The sequence below is a fragment of the Hippocampus bargibanti genome, linkage group LG04 (assembly GCF_051943395.1).
Source record: "Hippocampus bargibanti isolate YZ-2025 linkage group LG04, ASM5194339v1, whole genome shotgun sequence".
Lineage (NCBI taxonomy): Eukaryota > Metazoa > Chordata > Actinopteri > Syngnathiformes > Syngnathidae > Hippocampus > Hippocampus bargibanti.
In genome coordinates this window covers 8,644,952-8,670,921 of record NC_142737.1, presented here as the reverse complement: position 1 = coordinate 8,670,921, position 25,970 = coordinate 8,644,952, and the positions used below count along the sequence as shown (strand labels likewise).

Genomic DNA, 25,970 nt, shown 5'->3' with positions numbered 1-25,970 from the left:
GGGCATCCGACGCAAAAGCTTGGCCAAAACAAACATACAATCAAACCTCTGCAGATGGAGGACACTAATTCGCTGTGGCCACCCCTGAAGGAAAAAGCCCAAAGGAAAAGAAGTGGAAAAGCATAAGTAGTAGTACAACACTTTTATTTTAATTAACTAATTTTGAATGACTCCCATCCATTTGGATTTTTTTTTTCTTCTGACATCCCTGTAATGGCCGCCTGTCACTGCAATGTGCCAAGTTGACTGCCACTTTTTAAATGCCTGTGGCATTTAAAAAGGACCGACTTTACTCAGGCACCACTTAAGGTTTGAGACGTGAACATGGTTTTAGGTTAATGAGGATTTTTCGGCTCATTAACCCATATTTGAGCGGGCCTTGTAAGAGTGTGTGCGTGGCCCGTGTAGAAGTGGTAAACGGAAATTTCTTTGACGGAAGAAGTTGATGAAAAATGTGTCTAGAATACTTTTTTTTCTAGACAGCGACAAGACAATAATTGGGTGTAAATATGCCACTATCTCCGGTTCATGCCCCTCTGTGACTGCTGCGTGACACGGCGGGTAACAAATGAGATGGTGTTTTGCAGCACAGAACATTGTCAAGCTGACTGGTGTTGTTTTGTTCATTAGGAGAGTCTACTGCGTCCCGTGAGTTGTTTTTCAGTGAACTTCAACAGAATAAAAATACCTTTTGAGAACATGCAGTGGTAACATGAGAAAAAAAATGATGTGCAAGGAAAATACTTGATGTGGAACGGGTCTTACCTGCACAAGATGAAGTAAAGTGGTGAGTATGGCGCATCGTAGCATGTTGTGGTCTTCGGATTGCTTCCAAAGCAGGGGCAAATATTGCACCAGACAACCTACATATGGTCGGATCTAAAAAAAAAAAACGAATTTAAAAAAATTATGAACTCGCGCACTCCAACTTATTTAATTCCACAGGTGTAGCTTTAAAAATTTACTAGTGATATTAACTTATTCACTGCCAGACGATGTGCAAAATTGTGTCCACTGTAGTGCCAGGGTTTTTGTCATTTTCACTCCAATTGCAGGACCCACAGAATATTGAGTTTTAGGACTACATAAACATTCAATGCAGCATAAGAAACCTTTCATAAAAAAAAAAAAAAACAAATTCATTCAAGCGGTATGGGTTTGGAGGTATCAGAGCTTGAAATGTGGGCGGCTGTACAAAAGGCAAATGCTGCTCCCTCGTGGAAGGGAAAAACATTGCCATAAGTCTGACCAGTGCTTTATTGGCAACCCCCCCAACTCGCCCGAGAAAAAACAAACCCCGAACAAATTCGGGAATGGTGCTCCACGTCATGCATTTAAATTCCCGAATAAATTTGGGAATGGCAGTGAATGAGTTAAATAAGAAAGGTGGCCTGGTACATTTTTTTACAAAGCAGTCTGAATTAGCGTGGATATTAAATAAGTATAACAAATCATGAGCTGGAAGAAAAATCCAGAGAAGTGCTTCCTGTTCCTTTGCTTTAAAAGCTTAGTAGTTTTACTTTAAGATGTTTCACTTTTATTGACACACGAATGACTCATATGAAATGTTCATGATAATTTTGCAGGGACAGTTTAAAATTTGATTATGGTAGTTTGAGGCTAGAACAGTTCACATAATTTCCCATTATTATTATTATTATTTTTTAATTAGAAAAATTTGGAAATCAGCCAACCTCACACCACGGATTGGAGAAAAAGAAACATGCACGTAGTTTTATGCAGCTAAGCTCCAGGAGATAATGATGATGACTGTGTTAATATACAGCATCCCCTTTGTGGTTTATTGCACTTCAAACAGCAGCTGCATTCAAAGTTGAAATGAAGTGTAAGATGCTCTCATAATGACAATGTAATGTACATATTCAGCCCACTATGCCGTCTTGACTACGCATTGCAGATAATGTAATATGGTGTGAAAGAGCCAGAGGCCAATTGGAGGATCCCCCCCACCCCTCCCCGAATGCTGGGAGGCCTTGTATAGCCTGTCGAAAACAAAATAAACAAACAAATAAATAAATAAACACAATTAAATAAATATATAGACAGACAGACAAACAAACAAACAAACAAACAAATAAATAAATAAAGTGCTTTTTTTCTGTCATCATATAAATTCAGTGAGTATTTTTCTCAATTTCCCAACTGTCTTTGTGGGTCAAAATCCCCTTGTGACAGGGTTACAATGTTAATAAGATTGGCGCTGACTCTGGAAGTTCAGTCGGGGTTGGGGACTGGGGAAAGACTTAAGCAGACTGACAGTTCACATGGATAAAAGCCATTTCTGTGACAGATTGAAGTCAAGGCATCGTTTAATGCTAGGTGCTTAAAGTGGATCTGAAAGGAGTCTGAGGAGGTCATTAAGAGGGTCAGCCTTTTTTCCTCTCACCAAGAGTTGGCAGGCATGCGGATGAGGGCAACTTATTGAATGCAAAAAAATATAAATATAAATATATTTTTTTTGGTATCGCCTTGAATTCAATCACTGTAGCCCAAGAGGGAACTGCGCCACGGGGTTAAGTGCGGAATGACATGGGTGTAAAGCCGCCAAAAGACTTGCCGTTAAAGTCATTTGTGTTATCACTGTCAGTATGAAAAAATCATTAAAATCCTGTGTGGGAAGACCCCCCCCCGGAGATTACTGAGAGTAATGTTTCCGTCAAGCAGCAGCAGACTGCGCCGCTGGGTCTCGCTCAAGAACACTTCTTTTTCGTTGAAATAAAGGAAAAATTCTCAGTTTCTGAATCTGTCAAACCTCACCTGCGTGTGGACTCTTTCAATAACGCAGGAGATGACATGGAGCACCTGCATTTTGGTGTCGCACTCCGTCACCTGCTGCAATAGCTGGAAGAGCAGACCAAATATGGACTCCAAGTACTGTGTGGAGTGATAAAGAGTTATGGTGAATATCTTTTCAATTGAAAACAACAATCCTTGAACAGAGGCCAAACAAGTACTCACGGGGAGGAACTGCTCTGTCCGGAATTCAAAGTCATCGACGGGTAACGGTGAGTTAAGAGTGGAGTAAAACTGAAGAAATAGCAAAATAGTATGGCCCTAACCACAAAATGTAGAGCACTGTACTGTCTAGCACTTGATAACGATGATTTTCAACTGGGGGGGGGAGGGTGTTGAATGTCAGGAAGGAGCTAAGTGTACCTTATTTTAGATCAGAATTTCTGGTATATTTATGATTTACACGATTAAATTTTTTAACTCATTCACCGCCAGACAATGTGCAAAAATGTGTCCACTCCAGTGCCAGGGTTTTTGTTATTGTCCCTCAAATTCCAGGACCCACAGAATATTGAGTTTTAGGACTACATAAACATTCAATGCAGTGTAAGAAACCTTAGACTCTCTTCTTTCATCAGAAAAAAAGTTAATTCCGAAATTATATGGGTCTGGGGTTATATAAGCTTGAAATGAGGCCAGCAATGAGGCTGGCAAAATACAATGCAATACATACATATTGATTTATATAGCGCTTTAACAACAGCTGAAGCTGTAACAAAGCGCTAACATAGACAAAAGGCATATGCCACCCCCTCATGGAAAGGGGAAAAAACATTGCCAGAGGTCTGACCAGCACTTTATTGGCACCACCGCAAGAAAAACCAAATCGTGTGTGTGTGTCATAAAAAAGGCTAAAATACTCTACAGATATGAAAAGAGGATTTCTTTCATCCCGTTGTATTGGTGGGATTTCAATTGATTTATTATTACATCTGTGAACTCGGTACTTGGGCGTTTGGCGGAGGTACAGCAGGACTCCAAATATAGCTACGGGACTAGATTGCCCTTTTAGACCACCTACGTCAGACTTGGCCATCAATCAACTGCTCTGAAAGGATATTGAGCTTCAGAGTTGTAGCCGTCTCGATCCGTACCTGTGTGAAAGAAGAAGAAAAATCAACTTTCCCTTTCACCACTTTAGTCTGGATTAGTCATGGACACAATAATCAATGGATTAAGAATTCTGCTGATTGTGTAGATGTGATTGTATATTATATCGGAATCTTTGAGCAATTGAGAGCACGACTGGGCTGTGGATAAAGTCTCAACAAAGTTTACTGTCGAAACAAGTGCAACATGAGGTCAGCAATGTTAAGTTGCGACATGCTCCAAGTCCTTGCAATGGCAAAACCTGTCTCCAAATGTGAACAGGTGAAAAATGCACCGATAATGTACTCACCAACAGAGGTGTAAAAATAGCGGAAAGTAGATGACAACTTCTCATCGCATTAATTGACTGGGCAGCAAATGTCACAGAAATCCATTAGCTAAGTCGACAGGAATGAGGTGGTGGGGGGTGTTACCTCTACCAAGGTCAAATTCAGGCACTTTTCAAGCACATTCAAAATCAACTTGGAGTTTTGAGAGTATTCAGCGCTAATAATTGCCAAAAGGGTGGTGTTATTTTTGATAGAGCTAATAAGAGTTAAAAGAAATGTCTGCGGGTTGGTAACTTAAAAATACTACAGCGTTTATTTTCCTCATCTCAATCATAAACTACTAAAGTACCAAAATATTTTATAACATACCAGGAAATCACTCTATAAAAAGTTATAGTACATTGTAGTGCTCTGACACGAATTAAAATTTCATTGCGATAAAGAAAGCTTTCTTGTAAAGAGGGGGGATTACAAATACAAGATCCAAGTATTAAAAAAGCTAAAAATCTATGTAAATATCTCTGATAAAAAAATGTCTGCTTTTCCAAAGTCTCTCCGCCATCCGCTTTCTTTCATATCCAAAGTGTGTAATATTGCTGTATCAGAGCGATGGCGGTGGTAATGATGCACAGGGGAAGAGCAAGCAGATGGAAGACAGGAATTAAGGAAAGTAAATGAGTGAAGAAATTGGTGGGAGACTTAAAAAGTCCATCACAGTTAGTGCTTTGCAGCCCTTATCCTCTACCAGCACGGATGCTTGGGCAAAAATATGAGTCAGCAGTCCCCACTCCGCCCCACGCCACTCTCTTTGTGTTATCAATGTCAATAAAAGGATTTTACAAGGATTGAAATGAACTTTTAGGGAGGGTATATGACCGTAACTTCTGCTGTTTTAATTCCCACTGTATTTTTTTCTCCTCCAATTTAGATCACACACTGTGGAGACATACCAAAGAACAAGGACAGAGGAACAGTAGTCTGTGGTTATTGATCACTTTCTTAAAGGAAAAAATGTGTACTGTATTCTAACTTGTTTCCACCTGAACTAGGTAGAAGATAAGTCTATTACCGTATTTTCCGGTGTATAAGGTGCACCCCCAATGAATGGCGTATTTTCAAACTTTTTCCACATATAAGGTGCACCGGACTATAAGGCACACGTTCAATGAATGAAAGATTTCCAAATATAATAGATAAATAGATTAAAGCTTCCCAAATATAAGGTACACGACATAAATAGTCAAGCTGGGGTCAAGCACAACTTCTACAAGGCAAAGTGGAGTCTGTTGCTGCTGACAGTCGCTGCGAGACCTGTTGTGGCTCAATATTACTTCACATATAAGTCACAGGGTCATCTTTTGAAGAAAATCAAGGCTTTTGAGTGCGTCTTATACACCTGAAAATACGGTACCTAAATGACTGCATTTAGGTACCGGTTTAGGTAAAACATTTGGAAGCACTTTATATCCCCCTTCGTCCCCCCTTATTCACACATTGGGAATCGGTATTGGACGAGACCCAAAATCAAGTGTCTGAGACTTGTGTTCAAAAATATTTATCAACACAATATCAACACAATATGTGACGGAACACGTCCCGAGCTAGTCAGAGCTCACAGATGAAATTTGGTCAAAAGAAAAAAAAAACAATCAGGGTCACAAGAAAAAATAATCTGTCAGAGCACCTGACTGAAAAAAATGGTGTAACATGAATAATCACTTTCAAACCGTGGGTGAAAAAAAAGCATTGGGTTATAAAGTATAAATGAGAAGAAATTAGTTTGGCAAAGCTCACTGAATCAGAAAGAAAACTTCCAACCCGTGAGGCAGTTGATTTACATCGACAAGTTCAGCATAAAACAGATTAAATTCTCATAAATCATTTTAAAGGGGGACAGCTACCATTGTGCGATCACAATCACGCAGTTTGAAGGCAAACCAAATTAATGTGTTCAGTATGCAACATGTACAGACACGTATGCAATATTATATTTTAAAATGGGGCGCTACGCAACACATTTGAAGTTAGACTTGTTCATTACATTTTCTTAATCGGGTTGGTAATCCACTTCCATTTATGGACCCTCAATTACAAATGACTTTTCACATTTTATTGCAGGCCCATAACGAGAACATCCATATTGGAACATCTTCAAAGCTCCCACCTGCAGATCTTCTTCTTTTCCTTTCGGCTTTTCCCTTCAAGGGGTCGTCGCCACAGCGAATCAGTGACCTCCATCTTCAGAGGTATGATCCGCATGTTTGTTTTGTCCAAGCTTTTACATCGGATGGGGCAAAGTAATTAACTTGTTCCTATATCGCCATGGCTTTACGTTTTTCAACGCAAGCTTAGCTACAAATTCAAAGTAAATCAATGTCTCCCACCGAAAATGTAAATGCTTAACAGGAGGGAGTAACCTAGATCCTCTTTAGCCTTTGCATAAAATGTATGCATAACGTGAACGTAGAAACAGCGGGAGAGAACATTGTCATTAGAGAAAAGAGCCGATATTAGGTTGTCTTTCATGTACATTTATTTGATTAGTTGGAGACCATTTGGGGTTAATACTAGTAATGCATTGTGGTCTCGCAGGCTCTAATTCAGACAGCCAATATTGAACTACAGCTAAAAATGATTGGCGAGCTAGGAATAAGCTAGCAACTGCTTTTACATCACATTGTCATGAAAAATGTGCTTTTACTAATTTAAAAAAAGCATGTGAGAAGTTAAAGATATCTCTAGTTTGTAAGTAGCCCAATTCATTCCAAGCCCTCTCTTAAGTGTTTTTCCCCTGCCGTTTTGTAAAGAACCGATCCAAGGATGTTTCTTTGAATCCTTTGAAAATGTCTTTCGCAAACATCAGCGTAGTCAGCAATTGTCCGACTGGTGAACACCTTTTCTGAGTTATTCACATTTACATAAAACTATCGTAAAAGCTGTTGGACCGAGGGGCGAATGAAAAGGATGCCGCATAGACACATATCTAGCTACACACAGATTGTAGAAGTCCCTCTTAGCCAATGGGATGCCAGGATGATGTTCGATAATAGCCAATGGCAAAATGACACGTAGTATGTTGCGTTCAGGAAAGTTGAAGTTGTGAGTAAAAGGTCATGCTACATTTTAACCTTTCGTATCTTGAAATTTCTTTTGTAACAAGACACAATATTTTCCTGTTGTGAAACGTTTCATAACTTGAAAATTTTGTATGAAGAGACCTTCATAAGTAGAAGTACCACTGTACTGATGGGGGAAAAAAAGGTACACAGAACTTTCTGTCCGGAAGCACAATCACAGACTAGCGGAAATGTAAAGATATTTAATATAATAATAATAATAATAATACTACATTTAATTTACAAGCGCCTTTCAAAGCACCCAAGGACACTTTCCAATTAAAACAACAAACACAATAGAACCATAAATAAAATTATAAATAAGAAAAGAGCTGATTAAACTAAACTGTCAATGCAATTTTGTACAGATGCGTTTTGAGGTATTGATTGATTTCAACACCATGAAAAGTGCGGTCATTACTGTACATGTCCGAGCAAGGAATAAGAACAGCATATTTTCTAGCCTCACATCACCATCAAAAAGGGTAGTCAATTTTGGGAGAGCTGCACTTGTATTTTCCCTTAATGAGTAGACCCTTAAAATGTGTGACCAAAATATTGCAAGTGACCACAAAGAAACGCTTTCATCACTCTTATATCACTCTTACATCATAACAGACCGTGAGAGGTAATTACAGAAAAGGCATCCCATACGCAAGACGCAGCTCACGATTGCATAGTGAGAGGTTTTCTCTGTCACTTCATGCAGATGACTCAATCAAGTGCACATCTTGTACCGTTTTATACGTTTGAGTAACATTGTGTTTGTGAACTATTGCAGCGTATTGTGTTTGGCTTGTGTGGCTAAATGAATGGGAAAGGGGGAAAAAATGTGTTTTTGTCCTTTTGTTGATATGCTGGCAGTTAAATGAAATGAATGTCGCTTCGAGGGGTGTGAAGTACTTCTTCCTTAAAGGAAGAAATAAACCAGCGTTCAATTCCGGCAGAGCCCTGAGGAACTAGTATAGCATACCGGAGAGAGGCAAGCCAATCTGAATTGTAGCAATCGATGTAACCGTGGATTTTTTTTTACACGGACTTACCACTAAATCCGGATCCTGCATGAGAGTAAGGATGACCTCGTAGAGTAGAGGCCGAAGGTCCGATTTGAATTTGACTGAGATCCACTGGCCTATTAGCCAGATGACTCGTCGTCGAATCAGCTTGTACCTGCACAGAACAATCAGAATGCATTGAGTACAGACATGGAACTTATTCAACTTGGTTGGGAGAGAAATAAAAAAACTTTAGAAATGGTGGCAAAAATAAATAACTGAGACATTGTGGTGACACGGACAGAAATGCCCACTGGGGATGGGACTGTGTTCAGAATTGAGCAAAACCACTATAGGTATGCTGTTTTTGCCCCCTCCCCCACCTCCAAAACCCTAAGAGATTGTGAGATTTCATTTGTTTTGTTTGTTTTTCAAAAATGTAGCTGGTCATGGTTAGTTTCCCTGTAAAGCCAACCGACTTCCTCAGAATCATGATGAAGACAGGAGATTGTCATGGATTTCACAGCATGTGCATAAGAGAAATATGTCAATCTCCTAGCTTCCCCTTTACCATTTTCATTCTTGTCTTTTCATTTCCTTGTAATTTTGGCAGGATACAATTCACTTGTATCCTTTCTGCTGCTTGGTACCTTTGAACAAGCTGTGGAAGCTCTCTGCGGAGGATAGCATTTGTTGGAAGAAGTGATTTAAAAAAAACTAAGGCTGCTATTTATTGAGAGTATATGCACATTTAAAGGACAACCGAAGTCTCCGGACAAGTTGTGTCCATAATTTGTAAAATGGCTTCAAATGACTTCTACTGAGCTTATTTTAATAAGATTCCACCGCATATAGCTATATTTTACGTTTTAAGACTCGCTCTGAATATTCAGGAAGTCTTGTTTTTGAGTTGGTGAGTCCGTACGTGACGTCATGAAAGGACCGCCCCCTGACCGTAAAAAAGACGCATTGTAGCGTCCTTCCATCACGTCATTGTATTTTGCTGTACATGTTTGGGCTGAGAACCGTGTTGCACCCAAAAGCTAGCAGAAGAGGGAGTCCAAGCTCCATATAAGGAATTTATCAGCCTGTGGAAGCGGAGGTGGTCACTGGAGGTCGCCATTTTGTGTCTCTTTTCTGATGATCCATTGTTGCCCCAATGTTGCCTCAAAATGGCATTGAATAAATTATTTAATCGATTGCAAACATGTATGCTTTCCTCTTCAGAACTATTTGAATCATATTCATAACTGGATGTATAACAAGAAAGCATATTCTCCGAATCTGTTTGGATTCCTCAGCAATGCAAGACGTCTTGGCGTGACGTCACAAACTGGGGGCGGGACTTTCTGAAAATGCCCAATTCGCAGCTCAATTATTTGCAGATTTTGGACACTTTAAGTCATTTTTATTGGTGTTTTGCATTTGACTAAAAATATCACACTGCGTGTTTTGGGTATTTTAGATGCTATAAAACGTTTTTCTGATGTCAGTTAAAAAAACAAAAAAGTGACGTCGGTTGTCGTCACTTTAAGTGATACATTAGTAAAAAAACAGACTTCTTGATTTTATTACCCCACCCCTGGACAGCCCATGTTACAAGCGCCAACATCCTTAAACCAACAGAACATAGACATTTTAATGGGTTGTCTTTCCATGAACTGATACCTTTGTAACCTGGCTAATGAGCTCTTCCTGTGAAAGAGTTACCAAGTCCTAAATTCCGCCCAAGGCCAGATCTCATGAGGATGACAGTTTAACAGGCTGTGTCAGATTGACCCCAGCTTTTGTGTGCTTCCATTGTGGGCCTTGTGTTCGGCCAACTAAGCATACAACATGAAACATTTAAATATGATAACTTTTATTCTGTCTATTCTCTATCAAGCGAACAACAACTGGACCCTGGACTGAACAAAACGCACCAAGCGACATAGTGGCTGTGACACAGAGATGAGCAATTTGGAATTTGGAAGACTGAGCAATGGTCTTGCATCTGCTCAACAATGTTGAATGCTCTGACTGTATTATTTTCGAATTTCTGATTTTGTTCAAATTGGCTCGGGGCTGCGGCCGATGTTGACGAACATTTGATTAGCTCAAATCAATCAATACATGTCAGTCTGTTGAAATACAAAGCTAAACATGTTTTATTTATAGCCACTCGTGAGCCTAAATGGAGTTGACTTATCGTCTCGCAAAGAAAAGATTGAAGCAGTGGATCAAGTGAATAGAACAGATGAGCATCTAATTAAGGGAGGTTTAGAGCTAAATTGAGTATTGCAGTGCATTTTGATTCTCTACAAGTCACTATTTTAACCGAGGCGTCTGGCCCACTTCCAACTTAACCAAGCAGGTACAACGGTTGCCAGTAAAAAATGCTTTGGTAATAATACCAGAGGGACCTGATTAATCAGGCTACATACAACGGCTCCCCCGTTGAGCGTGTTAACAATCGTGTGATATCACAGATAAATAAAAGACAATCAGTTCTGGGGTATTCTTCAAGAAAATAAAAACAAAGAGGACTTCTGTCACATAATGTTGGCAAAGATTTATAAGACGGAGGAGGCAAAAAGTTTCAGGGCTTGATTGATACTTTGATCTCAAATATCGTATTTTCCGGTGTATAAGGTGGACCCAAAAGCCTTCATTTTTGTCAAAAGATGCCCCTGCGCCTCACAAGCAGGTGCGCCTTATACCCGTGTCTGAAATACCGTCTGCCCGGGGCGTGCAACTTTTACGTCGGGCATACAACTCACAGACCGTCTCCGCCTGGGTGGCCGATAACTTTTTCGAGAGAGTAAAAAAAAAATAATGACAGTTTTTTTGTTTTTTTTTTTTCAAATCAAATGTTTGCTTTATTCCGATTTTGAAATCTTCGTTTGGTTTGGAAATTCCGGACTTTCGGTTCGTTTGGCAATTTGCATGCTCGGCAGCCAATTAGAAGCCTGCATCGAGTAACTTCGCGCTTCCGTGTGCATTTGCATGTCATTTTCCAAAGTAGACGCACAGAGAACACAAAAAATGGATAAGTGGTTCGGAATCAAGCCAAAACCTCAGCCCCAGAAGAAAGATTCAAAAGAAACTAACAAAATTTATGACGCTCCAAAACGTAAACGTACATTAAAAGCATCGTGAAAGAGGAGTTCACGTGGCTTGTAGCAGACAACGCAACGCATGCGGCATGTTGCATTGTGCAACATGCCGAACAGTGTATGGACAAACGACAAGTGGAGCAAAATCATCAGCAAGGGATATTTATGATAAATTAAGAAAGGGAGCATTTGTGTTAATTGTGTTGTGTTAATTTTAAAGTGTTGTTCTGTTATATATTCTAATTATCAATCCTTAATACTTTGCAACAATTTGGTTTTTTTTTGCGATTAGTCGTCTTATTGTGTTTCAAGTTGTGAAAAATGGGGCAGGCAACTTTATGGCTGGGCAGGCAACTTTTCAGAGTTTTCTGTCCTGGTGTCCGGTAACTTTTTGTCATGAGTTTAAGACACTGCTTATACGCCTTATATGTGAAGTAATATTGAGCCACAACAAGTCTCCAAACTACTGTCAGCAGCCAATGACTCCATTTCCCCCAGTAAAAGAAGTTGTGCGTATCCCCAGCCTCTATTGTAGCGCCTTATAATTTCTTCTTCTTTTCCTTTCGGCTTTTCCCCTCAGGGGTCGCCACAGCGAATCAATGTCCTCCATCTATCCTGGTTTTGTGCATCCTCTTCTCTCAGCGCCTTATAATGTGGTGTGCCTTATATTTGGAAAATGTTTATATATTTATATATTATATTTAGAAAATATTTTTCCTTCATTGAAGGTGCACCTTATAGTCCAGTGTGCCTTATATATGGAAAAGGTTTGAAAATACACCATTCTTTCGGGGTGCGCCTTATATTCAGGTCCACCATAAATAACGGGTAATACGGACACTGGTGTGATCCACACGATATGTGAAAAAAAAAAAAAAAAACCACTGAAAGCTCCTTTGGCATGTTTAAATAACACAGGTGAATGACAGATGTAAAGCCGTTGCAAAGCAATGACGAAAGACGACAAGTAGAACAATTTTCGCTCTGCGAAAGAGCAAACATCATATATCACCAACTAAAAAGGTCAGGCCATCAAAGACTGAGTACTCTTTCACAACATTCTTTGTATGTCTGACAACAGAGCAAACCAAGTGTGCAGGACACAAACATTTTGGGGAAATCCAGCATTATCACGAAGGGTATTTAAGGCACAAATGATGGATGAGCATTATTGTTGTCATACTTTCTTTATATGAAGGGTCCCAACACGGTCAGCCATTACACTTGGACCAACCTCTCGCTCCTCAAATGGAAAGGTAATTATACTTGATTGAACATGATGGTGAAATGACACTAAAACAAAACTCGACCATTCACTAAATTTGCAAGCTTAAAGATAAACATGACATGCTTCAGTATTTGTGTGCGCCGACACCAGTGAGCATGACGGTCCATTAATTATCTTAATTCTACACAAATATATCTAACAAATTAGCTTGCTCATAATAAGATAACCGTCCGTAAATCCTGCCGGCCTTTGTTAAAGTTCGATTTAGAGACAGCCATAACAATCATCCAATCACTATTTGTTGTTATCCACCCTAACACCCTATAAAACCCCAGGGTAATTTTGAACAAACGGTGTCACCGGTGCTAAAGACGAATTGTAGACCAAACCAAGGACATCGGGACATTGACCACGTTGTTAATGAAGAGGGTCCAAATGTCATGTGGTCCCACCTGAACTCTCATCAGTGCATTTGGCCACATCATTGCCACCACATTTGGTCCAAGCAGACATCTGTTTGGGGCACCATGGCTCACGGGTTTCACAAGACCTGCAGCAGATGGAGGTTTTCAGCTCCATCCTGAAAGTTTTGTGACCAGGCATGGGTATAATGCGCTGTTAAACTTTTTTTTTAAACGAGAATCTTTCTCTTGACAAAGCAGGTGTTTTTTCCCCCTCTATTTTTTTATTTTATAAAAGCTCCACCACAGCTGTTTTCCCTTGGCACTCAAGGGTAGTTGCGTTCTTTGTGTTCATTGGTAATGGGATTAAGACAAGCATCATAGAAGGCACCCTAAAGTAGACAATATAGTATGCTTTGGTTTATATACAGATACACTGACGAACAGGTTTCTTCAGCCGTCATCTGTACTTTGAAAGTACAGATGACGGCTGAAGAAACCTTTTCATCGATGGACCTGTACGACTGAGAGCTTACACAAACCTACTTTGAATGAGACTTTTTGTGTATCTCGAGAGAATGCTGACTTATAACGACAACGGTGAAGCGCATTTCCCACTTTAATCACAGTCTCAAAATTTCTTTTTGAAAGAATGTATCTAAATCTCACGCTTATATCGAGTGGATTTTTTTTATCTTCATATTTGCAGCACAACAGCCACAGTTCTTTGTGAGTTTCTGAAGACATTGATCTCACCAGCATGTTTTTTCCTTTCATATGTCAGAGGACCTATCTAATGCACACCACATGCAGGCCAGCTTCTGCATGTAAAAAGCGTACAGAGAGAGAGAGAGAGAGAGAGAGAGAGAGAGAGAGAGAGAGAGAGAGAGAGAGAGAGAGAGAGAGAGAAAAACACGGCTGTAATCGGCATAGGGGCAAAACAAATAATCCGTCAAAACAAAAAAAAAGCACTTTAATATTCATGATGTACTGTTTATATATGTCTTGCAAAATCCCTTCAAACAATGCAAGGAACATAGGTACAACCTGGTAGAACAAGAAATTCTCAGCAGGAGGTCTACGACTACTAACACTGACTAGTGGTGAGTTTATCTTTCCATTTTGTGACACAAAATTTACCAGTAGATCTACGTCCTATCCCTCATATACAGTCACGAACTATGGGTCGTGACTGAACGAACAAGATCCTGGATACAAGCGGCCAAAATAAGCTTTCTCCGTAGGGTGTCCGGGCTCTACCTTAGAGATAGGGTAAGAAGATCGGTCATCCGGGAGGGGCTCACAGTCGCTTCTCCTCCACATTGAGAGGAGCCAGATGAGGTGGCTCGGGCATCTGATAAGGATGACTCCTGGACGCCTCCCTCGTGAGGTGTTATGGGCATCCCCCACTGGCAGAAGAGCAGAAAATAAGGTAACCCAGGATGCGCTGGAGAGACAATGTCACCCAGCTGGCCTGGGAACGCCTCAGGATCCACCAGGAAGAGCTGGCCGAAGTGGCCGGGGAGAGAGAAGTTTGGGCTTCCTTATTGAAGCTGCTGACCCCGCAACACGACCTCGGATACGCAGCAGATAATGGATGGATGGATGATGGATGAAAATGAAATTAAAACACATCATATTTCCCCAGCAAAAGGTTCTCCTCCACATTGCGAAGAGCCAGATGAGGTGGCTCTGGCATCTGATTAGGATGCCTCCTGGACGCCTCCCTGGTGAGGTGCTGCGGGCATGCCCCACCGGGGACGATCCAAGATGCCCTAGAGAGACTATGTCAACGAGCTGGCCTGGGCACGCCTCGGGATCCGCCAGAAAGAGCTGGAAGAAGTGGCTGGGGAGAGGGAAGTCTGGGCTTCCATATTGAAGCTACTGCCACCCATGACCATACCTCAGAAAAGCGGTAGATAATGGATGAATGGGTGAAAGTGAAATGAAAATATATTTTCCCAGTAAAATCTTCAAGAAACCAGCTGAATTTGAAGCTTCATTCAGTTTCACTCAGATGTTTCAGCAACTTTTCAACAAAAAAAATGGAAGTAGGAAAGAAACATTTGGCCAGATAGACACAGAACTTCATGCATATGTTATTTTTCTGGAAGAACAAACTATGACGAAACATGAATGTGCCTCCCAGAAAGAAACGTACCGATTATGTCTTATAGGTCCTCTTTCTTTTATAACTTTGTTGCTGTGAATTGTGAATCTCTCCATTGTGAGATTAATAAAAATACATTTAAGCCAATCTAGTGACAACTGGATTTTTTTGTGTGTGATCAAAGCACCAGGGGAATGAGCAAATATTAAATCCTCGGAGTCAGCAGCCACGTTGGCAAAACAGAGTAAAATAGACTGCAGCGCCTGAGCAACAGTGTCACAGTGACATCAGAGCGCCGGCTCGCTGACGTGCGGAGCTGCCTGAGTGGCTGATCTTTGGAGCGCTGCCGGCTTGGTACTTTGATTGCCCTGGCATTTGTGCCTGCAGGGCGCTCCTTTGTTCTTCATATCACTCACACCAGCCGCTCTCCCACTTTCTCATCACTTTTTAAATGCGCTCATCTCCCGGATCGCTGCCTGAGTCTGCAGACGATATGAGAGCGTGATGAGGCTGCACTGCCGCCTCAACTGCTGTGTCACTAGACCGGGGGGAGCAAATGAGTGGACGCAGGCGGCAGTGGTTAAGGCAGCCGACACATATCGGCTGGGTACTAATGAGGCATTTGGCATATACTGACTGTGCTGATTATTCGACTGAATAGCGCAACAGAGGTCAATAGGCAATTAGCTGGAGTCACTCTGATAGAAATGTGAAATATAAAAAAACGTAAGCATTGTTTATGTTTGGAAAAACAACATAGACCAAGTTAAAGACCAATTTAGATGACAGTGGAAGCAGAACCAAGATTTTAATGTGTATCAAAATGGTAGGCACATTGACAAACGAAACAGTGGAACATCCAAAGTCAAACATAATCTATAACGCGACGCAAGTTATTCTGCTGTCAAATCAAAATCCTCCCATAGGTAATAAGCAAATCCTTTTGTTCCAGCCCAAAATGTCAGTCATCAAACCGTGATTTACTGAGAGGTGATGTTGTAATTAACATGTTAACTCTTTCACTGCCAATGACAAATTTACTCGGGAATTGAAAATATGACGTCTAGCGCCATTCCCAAATTTACCCAGGTTTTGTTTTTTCATGCTCGGGTGCTGATAGAGCGCTAGTCATGGCTTCTGGCAATACTTTTTTCTTATCCACAAGGGGGCAGCATTTCCCTTCTTTCAATGTTAGCGCTTTTTTCCCACTACAGCTGTTGTTCAAGCGCTATATAAACCAATATGTATTCCATTGTATTTTGGACAGCCGTCCTAATTTCAAGGTCATATAACTCCAGACCCATATAATTTAGAATTAACTCCTTTTTTCTGAGGAAAAAAGAGAGTCTAAGGTTTCTAACCTTCTACTGAATGTTTATGTAGTCCTAAAACTCAATATTCAGTGGGGCCTGGAATTCAAGTGACAATAAGAGTGACAGTAAATTATTTAATATTGCAATAATGCATTGTACAACTTAAAATCAACATACGCAAAGAATAACTACACAATCTTTGAAAAAAAAAACAGAAATATGCAACATTATTCCATATATATATATATATATATATATATATATGCAATGCAAATGCATGTACTGCATTTTTAGAGGTTTGGGGGCGGCAAACTCAATCTTTCAGTCATATTTGCACATTTTCATATTGCTAGCATGGGGCTAGATCATTGTAGGTCACATGTTGGTCATTTTGACACTTTTTCATAAATCTATACTTTTTAGCCAATTACTGGCCCATCGAAATTGTTTGATAAATGGCTTGTTCAAAGAAACGTAACATCACCTGTGATGGCTGACTTGCAGTTCCCCGAGAAGCTGATTCTTGAACCACTGGTCAAAGTCCACATTGTCAAACAGCTCAAAGGCAGCCAATCCCACTGCGTTGAACACTGCAAATATTGCAAGAAAATGCCATTAAACAAAGCAAACTAATCAATCATCCATCATTAAGAATCCTAACAGAAACATCATACTACATTTTTGTACAGCATTCAACGGTGATGTGATATCTGTGTTCTTTGCATAATTATCACATTTCAGTTAATCCAACCGATTTCAATATCCCACAGAGACTACCCAAGGAAACAAAATGCGGTTAAACAATAGTTTAATTACAGCAAAGGATCAATTGTTTGATGCAGCTATACAGTCCAGGCTCCTATGGATACAGTGAAATCATGCAGTCAAGTGAAGCACTTATGATGATTATTACTGCAGGGCTTTTGCTACTGTGGAAGCGGGGAGTCAAGATAATGTCCTCCAAAGTACATAGCAGCAGGTTTGTGGTGTGCACATATGCCTCAAGGGGAGGAAAAAAATGATTTAAAAAAATGTGATCAAGCAGCTTGTCCAGCTTGAGCAGCTCCATGCCCGTTGGTCACATTTGCTCTCATTCGTTGTGACTAACAGATGTTCAAGTACAAAGAGTCAGACAAGACAGATGGGTTGAGGGGGAAGCGCCTTGATTCTTATCAACGGAACACAGAGAGGTTGACTATTCAGGACAGGTGAATGGAACTGTCGGAAACTCTGCTAATGGTGCGTTGAATACATCTAACTTCTTCCAGGCAATTAAAGAGATGACAGACACAGGAAATAAGACGTCAAATTCTTTGTTGGCAAGTCAAATTTGGATCTTTTCATGCTGACATGCAGGGATGCATCTGGGAAGTTAAAAAAGGGGGCCAGTTGTCCTCCTTGTGTCTGAAGAGGGGGCCAAAATCCAAAATGGATGGGGGCCGATTTAACAAAATTGCAGAAGTATACAAAACTGATTGAAATAAACCAAAATACATTCACTGGAGCATGACACTTCTAAATTGCAAATGGAAAAAACATTATTTGACGAAAATCTATTTGCGAATATATCAACGATTTGAATTCAAGTCAAAGAATGTATTCATACATAAAATAAACAGTTTCAATTTTCTGTAGTTACTACACAATCAATCATGTAGTTTTTGATATCCTACAGAAAATATGCAATATATTCCTTACTAGTCTCTACAAATGTCTTTGCTTTGAAGGTTTGTACTGTGCTGCAACAGCTCTGACATCAATCCCATTACCTACTAAATTAAAATAATTTACAGCAGTTTGCTGCAATGAATCGTCACTATCCTCTACAGACTTATTCGATTGTTTCTTAAAAACGAGAATGTTTGTTTGCTGCCCATTTTTAATGTCTTTTGGAGTGTTATTCATGTTCTCATGCTCAATATTGCAAGCATCCGCCATGTATTCGGCGTAATTACTGAAATGCATCATGCAAGCCCGAAATCCTCTACCAGGACTTTGGAACGCACCGAAAAACACGCAAGGTGATTGTGGCTCAATATCGGTAAAGCAAAATGGCAGACGACGAAAGTTAAAACCTTTGATGGAAAATAAAAAAGAGTTTTCAATTGCTGTTTAACTAAATTTGTATCAGAAGTATGTCATATGTGGCGCAGATCACATAGCAATATGTGCTAATCGTAATAGACATGCGCCGGTGCTGGCGCAGTGGAGTTACAAAGTTGCTCCAGTGGCTGTCAAAATGCGTAAATGGCGCAACGGCATCCCTGGACATGTACAGTGTAAGGGTGTCTTGTCTTTTGTGTTTGAAAAGGCTCGTCCTACACGGTCTTGCTAAAGCCAACATTTATGTTGCTGTAATATAGTGGTACCTAGTGATGGGTCCAGCGACATTGATGCGTGCGCCAAGCCTCCTGGGCAATACCCCGTGTCGGTGCGCTTTAAGAAAGTCACGTGACCACTACGGGAACGTGTCGACACAGAGGTCTTGCGCCAAACTGTGTTTATCAGGAAGCCTCGATGAAAAGGTTTCTTCAGCCGTCATCTGTACTCCTTTGAAGGTGTCGGACGTTTCGCTTCTTATCCAAGATGCTTTTTCAGCGAACTAAAGTCTTACTGGTAGTATAGGCCCTATATATATATATATATCCCTACTGTCCAGACACGGCGGTGCCGGACACTGCTATGATAGGTCCCTGCTCTCAGGTTGGGGGATGGCAGAGGAATAATCCCTGCAGCTCCACTGATAGCTTCTATTGTCCTGACTGACGACTGGCCTCATTGCCCAATTGGCCCTGGTATCACCTCATCAGCATGACTAATCCTATGTTGCCTAAACAGTCTATTGTACGAACGATCCAAATTGAACCTCACCCCACCATTACGGTTAATGGAAGGATTTTGCTGTTTTATGAAAATAGCTTCTTTTACTCCCCTTTTAAACCATCTACAGTAAAGTCTAGTTATATCGATATCGGATATATCGATAGTCCCGGTTATATCGATACAATTTCTATGCACGCACGGAGAAAATTACATGCAAACAGGGTCGGATATATCGATAGTCCCGGTTATATCGATATTTTTCCCGACTCCCTTGAATATCGATATAACGAGACTTTACTGTATTTTCTCTCGCTAAGATTTTAACCTAATTGTCATCAAATGAGTGGTTGCTAGCTTTTAGGTGCATATGTACTGCCGATTGAGGCCCACTAGTATTATCCCTGCAATGTTGATAAAATCTTTTTGGGAGAATGTGTTTCATCTCTGGTATGTATTGCTCTTTACAGTTTTCTTTTTTACAATGTTTGGAATAAACTACATTACTTTGTTTTTCATTTGGCAGCCTATCTTTTGGATGCACTAATTTTTGCCTTAAAGTGTTTATCGGTTTGAAATAAGTAGGAATTTATAAGGAAGCGCATCTGTCAATAGGATGGACGCTCAAAACAAGCACCGAATTATTGGCCCGTTACTCTGCGTTAAATATCCGCAAGAAGGAAGACGTCACTGGTTAACGCAAGTCTTCTGCCGTGTGGGACCATTTTGATCTTGTCTGTGAAAATAAGGTATTGTTTTATGTTGATTTCCTTGTTTCACTGTCTTACTCTCACATTTTCTAAATGTTCTGTTATTGTTTCTGTTTATTGTTCTTTTGACTTCAAGACGGCGCCGCGAGAGTGGCTGCCTTTCCAGCAGCTCCTGTGTTTTGCTTTTCTACTTTCATTTCTTTCATAACTTTGCTGCTGTGAAATGTAAATTTCTCCACTGCGAGACTAATAAAGGCCAATCCAATCCAATCTCATAATTCTTTTGAAAGTAAGTCTTAGTTTATTCATACTCCGTTTTTCAGTTGAAATGTGGCATTTGCGGTAGCGAACTTTTCTTACACCAACAAGAGCACCTCCACAATGCTGAGAAATAGACTGAATAACAAAACGCTGGAGAAACATTTTTTTTGGGAATAAAAATCTTTAATTACAATGAGTCCATTGTCATTCACAACACTTTTACTTAGGCATTCAGACAGATGTTCACTTAATTTATCAACTGCGTCTCGAATATCAAAGATTATTTTTATGAAATTACATATATGTAAAAATAATGTGAATGCAAATGGCTAATCAATGGAATTTGATCAAATTGGTTTGACAGATCAGTGTCGGATGACCCTGTCAAATGTTCCCTGCAAATCCACAGGTGTCAGTATTCAGCAAAAGTATTCAGCAACACAGTGTCAACACAGTGTCGATACATTGTGTCGCTGTGTCGAAACGATACAGGATGCCTCATCTACCCATCACTAGTGGTAACAGCAAAAAATAGAGGGTCAGAGTTGCAAGAACGTGTAGATGTCGTGGCATTTGGGATGGCTTATATCAATCAGCCCAAAAACTAAGAAAATCCCATTTCAATTGAGTTCCTCCTATCTTATCGAAAAGTAAATGACCGTGACATTCAAAATAAATGAACTCTGCCACCCACACCACCCACCGCATTGGAATTTGCTTTATTTCTCCCGATCGACACTAAATAATTTTAAATCCTCCCTCAAAGCGCCGCTAAATAGAGATTCAAAATTGTGGTTTGAGACACATTGGATGATAACTGATTTATTTATTCACATAATACTTTTATAGCCTGTGTGATGAGCAAGAGAACCTGGTCCAAAGCAAGCTCGGGTTATTATTGATTGTTTGAGTACCAACAACCCAACCGCATCATGAATGTCAGATCCTATTAAGAGTGTTGTTAAAATGGTTATTGTTTACTCATCACACATTGTTCTCTTTAACCGCGTTGACGCTCATAGTTATTATCTACAACAGTGCGTAGAGTGCAAAGCTTCATGATCAAGTTGTGTTTTTATCAAGAATGATGTCTCAACACTCGACGTATCCACTTGGGAGGCAATTGGATTCACTTTGGGATGCCGTTAAATCATCCTGAGTGGAAACACTGACTTTCCCTTGAAGTCCAAAGGCTGTGACGATGTAGAAAGAACAAATAAAAAAAATAAGAGGTTACACTCACCCGCATCCTTCATTAACAACTGAACAGGATCTTCCACGTTGGTTGGGCCTGCAACAACAAAAAAAAACTTGTTTATTTTTGAGAGAACTATAGTGCAGCCTTGTAGTTCCGTGGATTAGAACCGAGTCTGACTGACAGAAATTTAGAAACTGACGCTTCCTTGAAAGTGATTAATTCATTCGCTGCTATTCCCAAATGTATTCGGAAATTGAAAAGTGTGACATGGAGCGCCATTCCCAAATTTGTTTGGTTTTGGTTCTACAATAAAGCACTGGTCGGACCTCTGGCAATGTTTTTTCCCTTCCTACCCCATTTTCCTTTTGTCCATGTTAGCGCTTTGTTACAGCTTCAGCTGTTGTTAAAGCGTTATATAAATCAATATGTATGTATTGTATTTTATTTTGTACAACTGCTACCATTTCAAGCTCAGATAACTCCAGACCCATGTTACGTAAAAATTAACTCATCTTGCGGGGTGCCGATAAAGCACTGGCCAGACCTCAGGCAATGTTTTTCCCTTCCACGAGGGAGCAGCGTTTGCCTTTTGTCCATGTTAGCGCTTTGTTACAGCTTCAGGTGTTGTTAAAGCGCTATATATATATATCAATGTCTGTATTGCATTGTATTTTGGACAGCCGCCTCCATTTCAAGTTCTGATAACTCCAGACTCATAAAACGTATGAATTATCTCTTTTTTTCCTGATGAAAGAAGGGAGTCTAAGGTTTCTTACGCTGTATTGAATGTTTATGTAGTCCTAAAACTCAATATTCTGCGGGTTTAGCAATTTGAGTGAAAAATGACAAAAACCCTGGCACTGGAGTGGATCGTCTGGCAGTGAATGAATTAATATCGTCTATATTTACTGTTTAAAACAGTGATAGGCAACATAAGTGATGACGAGTTGGCACAATTTTCATGTTCACTGGGAGTGGGATGTGACACACACACAAATACTTATACAAACTCATTATCCCTTTTGTGGCAGCGCATTTGCTCAGGTGTAAACATGATAATTGGAATCTGAATTGCAACTGGTGAGAAATGCATACTGGATATACTCAAATGGGGATGTATGGGGGTTGCCTTGAGTTGTGTGTGTTGAACATCAAGAAGTGCAGTACTGTTTATTTTTGTTTGCTGTTAAAAATATTCATTATGTTATTGCTCTTTTTTTAGACTGGAGAAATGGCAGTTTCTCAACATTGTGGCCATTTTTACAGTATCAAGTGTGGGCACGAGTGTGGGTGCAACATACAGAATAGGATGGAAGCAAGTGTTTTTTTTTTAAACTTGTCGATCAGGGCTTCATTGTAGCATGGCTGCATTAGAGTGCCTTGTTATCGACGGTGACGACTCAGTGAGACATTTCAGTCACCGGGGGTCTTTCAGTGGATGTGTTTTTGCGACACACATGTTCGCTTACTGTATTTAAGCACAAGGAATAAGCGAGCCAAACCGCACCTATTTCTTCAGGATGAGTGACGTTTGATTGACATTTGAGTAAATAATTGAGAGTGGAGTAAATGGCTTGATTTCACACTGTTTTCAAACCTCATTTTAAAGACTTGATTTTGTTTCTGATTCAAATTTAGTAGAGAGTTTTGAAAGGTGCTTATAAATTAAATGTACAGTAAAGTCTCGTTATATCGATATCGGTTATATCGATAGTACTGCTTATTACGATACTATTTTTATGAACGAAAGGAGAAAATTTACATGCCGCAGGATCGGACATATCGATAGTCCGGTTATATCGCTATTTTTTCCGACTCCCGAGAATATCGATATATAACGAGACTTTACTGTATTATTATTATTATTATTATTATTATTATTGTTATTCAGGAAACACAACCCAAAACAATGGCTACGCAAATAATCTTAACCCCATCAGGAGCACAAAGGCATTTGCGTGAATGTGACCGAGTCCTGGAGACTTGAGTGGTTTTAATAATAGCCTGTCACAAGGGAAGTCAAGGATGCTGACAAAGCTATGTTACATATACCACGAAAGGCAATGTGAAAGGACCTACATGCTCTTTGGCTTTATGAAATATTTATCTGTTGACAGGAGGATATCCAATGTAAAGGGACAGCAGTGGAAAAAAAAGTACAGTAGGGCCTTGGCTTACGAACTTAATTGGTTCCCAGACAGAGTTTGTCAGGTGAAAAGTATGTATCCCCAAAAATAATTTCCCATAGGAAACCATTAAAATGAGAATAATCCGTTCCCAGGTGTCCATAAAATATAATTTTCAACTGAATAAGCCTTAAAACTACACACAACATACCTTATTCTATGTATAATAAATGTGCTATTGTATTGTAATGAAAGAAATACATAAAGTCACTTTATTTACATTTGTGATGGTCGTTGATGGCTCTTAATTGACACCTGTTGCTTTCTGACTTGTAAGGTCTTACAAAACGGATGCATCACATTATCATTCATCATGTTGATGATTCTCATAGCCACAGTCTTTTCTGGATGGAACTGTTCAATAAAAGCCTGCACATCACAAATTATTCCATGCTGCTTTCAAGGATCGAAGGGGTTACATAATGCCAAGCCTTTTCTATCAGCTGAACACCATGATACTGTCACGTTCCGAGCGTGACAGGGATAGCTGACTCGTCGGAACGTTAATAAAAGGGGTTGGATCCCTAAGCACACTAAACAAACTTACGCGATTGCGGCTAACAATCACCTTGGGTGAAGCAAACTCTTGTGCTGGCAGGTCCAAGACACTGGCAAGGCGCGAAGCGTCGTAATCATGTCACTGGTGAGGTGACAGCGACTCATTGAAATGTCCCAGTATCGGTGATCAGGGGATTGACAGCAGCTGGCGGAGGTCGGGAGCGGCGACGCCGCCCCAGCTGTCAACTCGCACGTGACAAGTTCGGTGTCATTAGTCACGTGAAAGCATCGAGTAAATAACGCCTTTGTGTAGCCATAGTGGACTTAGCATATTGGTACCGGACTATTTATTTGTAGAATGGTAGTAGAAAGTTACTCTCAGGGAAGTGACACACAGCGTGGGAAATGTGTGAGGCTGAGATTCACATGAAAGCCGCGGTGCGCACCTGTGACGCCACAAACGCACACCTCGTTCGTGTTTCTCAATGATCTCATTCTTCTCCTCGACTATAATTTTGTTTTGCGTCTTCTTCGGCTGAACACGAGCCTGTGGTGGGGTGTTTTTCGGTCCCATAACAGCAAAAGTATCGTTGAAGACGACCGACGTGTGCACTTATAGAAAGGGGTTGTGGAAAGGTAGGCCAGTTGGGGCGCTGTTCGGTCGTGTGCTTTGGTGTTCTTCCGCCGAAGATTACTCCGCCAGCCGTGGTGGGGGGTGTGTATCGCGAAAAGTAGTGCTTAATCCAAGGTTTAATTTTCATTAATTTAACGTTCGGAAACCGAAACGTTCGTCAGCCTGCTGAGTTAGATGTTAATTGGGAACTGGCGATCTTTTTTTCTGATTAATTGAAGACCGCGGAGGATTATGCTTATGTGCGCCTGTAATGGGCAGCATTTTCACAACCCCGCTTTGTTCAGCGGAAAGGTCGGTGCTGTTGGACGGTCTGCAGCTGGATGGATGCATGGCTTGAGGAGCCCGCCATGAAAAGAAAGGAGCTTCAGCGCTGAGGGTCGATGCGTATGTGGAACTGTAGCGGCTTGTAATTGAAGCGGATTTATGTGGGACAGGAGATGTGAGACAATCTCTTTTCGTCAATAGATGCGACAGCTTCGTGTTTGCTTTCAACATTTAGCTTGTAGCAGACGTACACATTTCACCATGACTGCCCTGATCCACTGGTGAAAAGGACGCCTTGATAATCTCTTTCATCTAGAACTGCTTCATGCAACAAAGAGGGTGCAGAAACCACTTAAAATTGAATGACTATGTCTTTGTGTTGTCATATAATTTGTTATTTAGTTTTTTTTTTTCATTTGACTTCAAGATGGCACCGCGAGAGTGGCTTGCCTTTCCAGCAGCTCCTGCATTTTGTTTTTCAACTTCTTTCTTTCCTTTCCTCTCATAACATTGCTGCTGTGAAATGTAAATGTCTCCACTGCGTGACTAATAAAGGCTAATCCAATCCAATCAAATCCAATTATTGAAATTGTGTGACAATTTCAGGGCATTTTGCATTTGCTTGATGATGTTCAGTTTCCCCAGATTAACTTTAAAAACTGGTTCCTCTGCAGGAATCCATGTACTGCAAAGGGCAATAACATTGACATGTTCTGCACTAAAATAAATGACAAAGGAAAAGAAAAAAAACAAGCAATTACTCTTACAGGCAGAATTAACTAACCGTGGAGATTCTGAACCATATCCAGGAGCACAGGAGTCAAGGTCTGGCTGTAGTTGTGGAAGATATCCAAAAACAACACTTCTGTACAGGGCTAAGAGGAGAGAGACACAACAATTACTTTTCCACTGAGACTACATAACAATGCTGGCTTCATCTAGAATTCT

General features: G+C 40.4%; 1 protein-coding gene across 1 annotated transcript in view; it reads right to left on the bottom strand.

Annotated features, from left to right (window-relative positions):
* Positions 1 to 25,970, bottom strand: part of ipo11 (importin 11) — a 97,603-nt gene that overhangs the window by 48,154 nt on the left and 23,479 nt on the right. Inside the window, exons 13-20 of the mRNA XM_088993840.1 lie at positions 25,807 to 25,897; positions 21,486 to 21,533; positions 16,936 to 17,041; positions 8,353 to 8,479; positions 3,875 to 3,908; positions 2,980 to 3,020; positions 2,779 to 2,895; positions 766 to 879 (exon numbers count right to left, since the gene is read on the bottom strand). Coding sequence (XP_088849966.1) covers positions 766 to 879; positions 2,779 to 2,895; positions 2,980 to 3,020; positions 3,875 to 3,908; positions 8,353 to 8,479; positions 16,936 to 17,041; positions 21,486 to 21,533; positions 25,807 to 25,897 — 678 coding nt within the window. The remainder of the gene's footprint in view (positions 1 to 765; positions 880 to 2,778; positions 2,896 to 2,979; positions 3,021 to 3,874; positions 3,909 to 8,352; positions 8,480 to 16,935; positions 17,042 to 21,485; positions 21,534 to 25,806; positions 25,898 to 25,970) is intronic.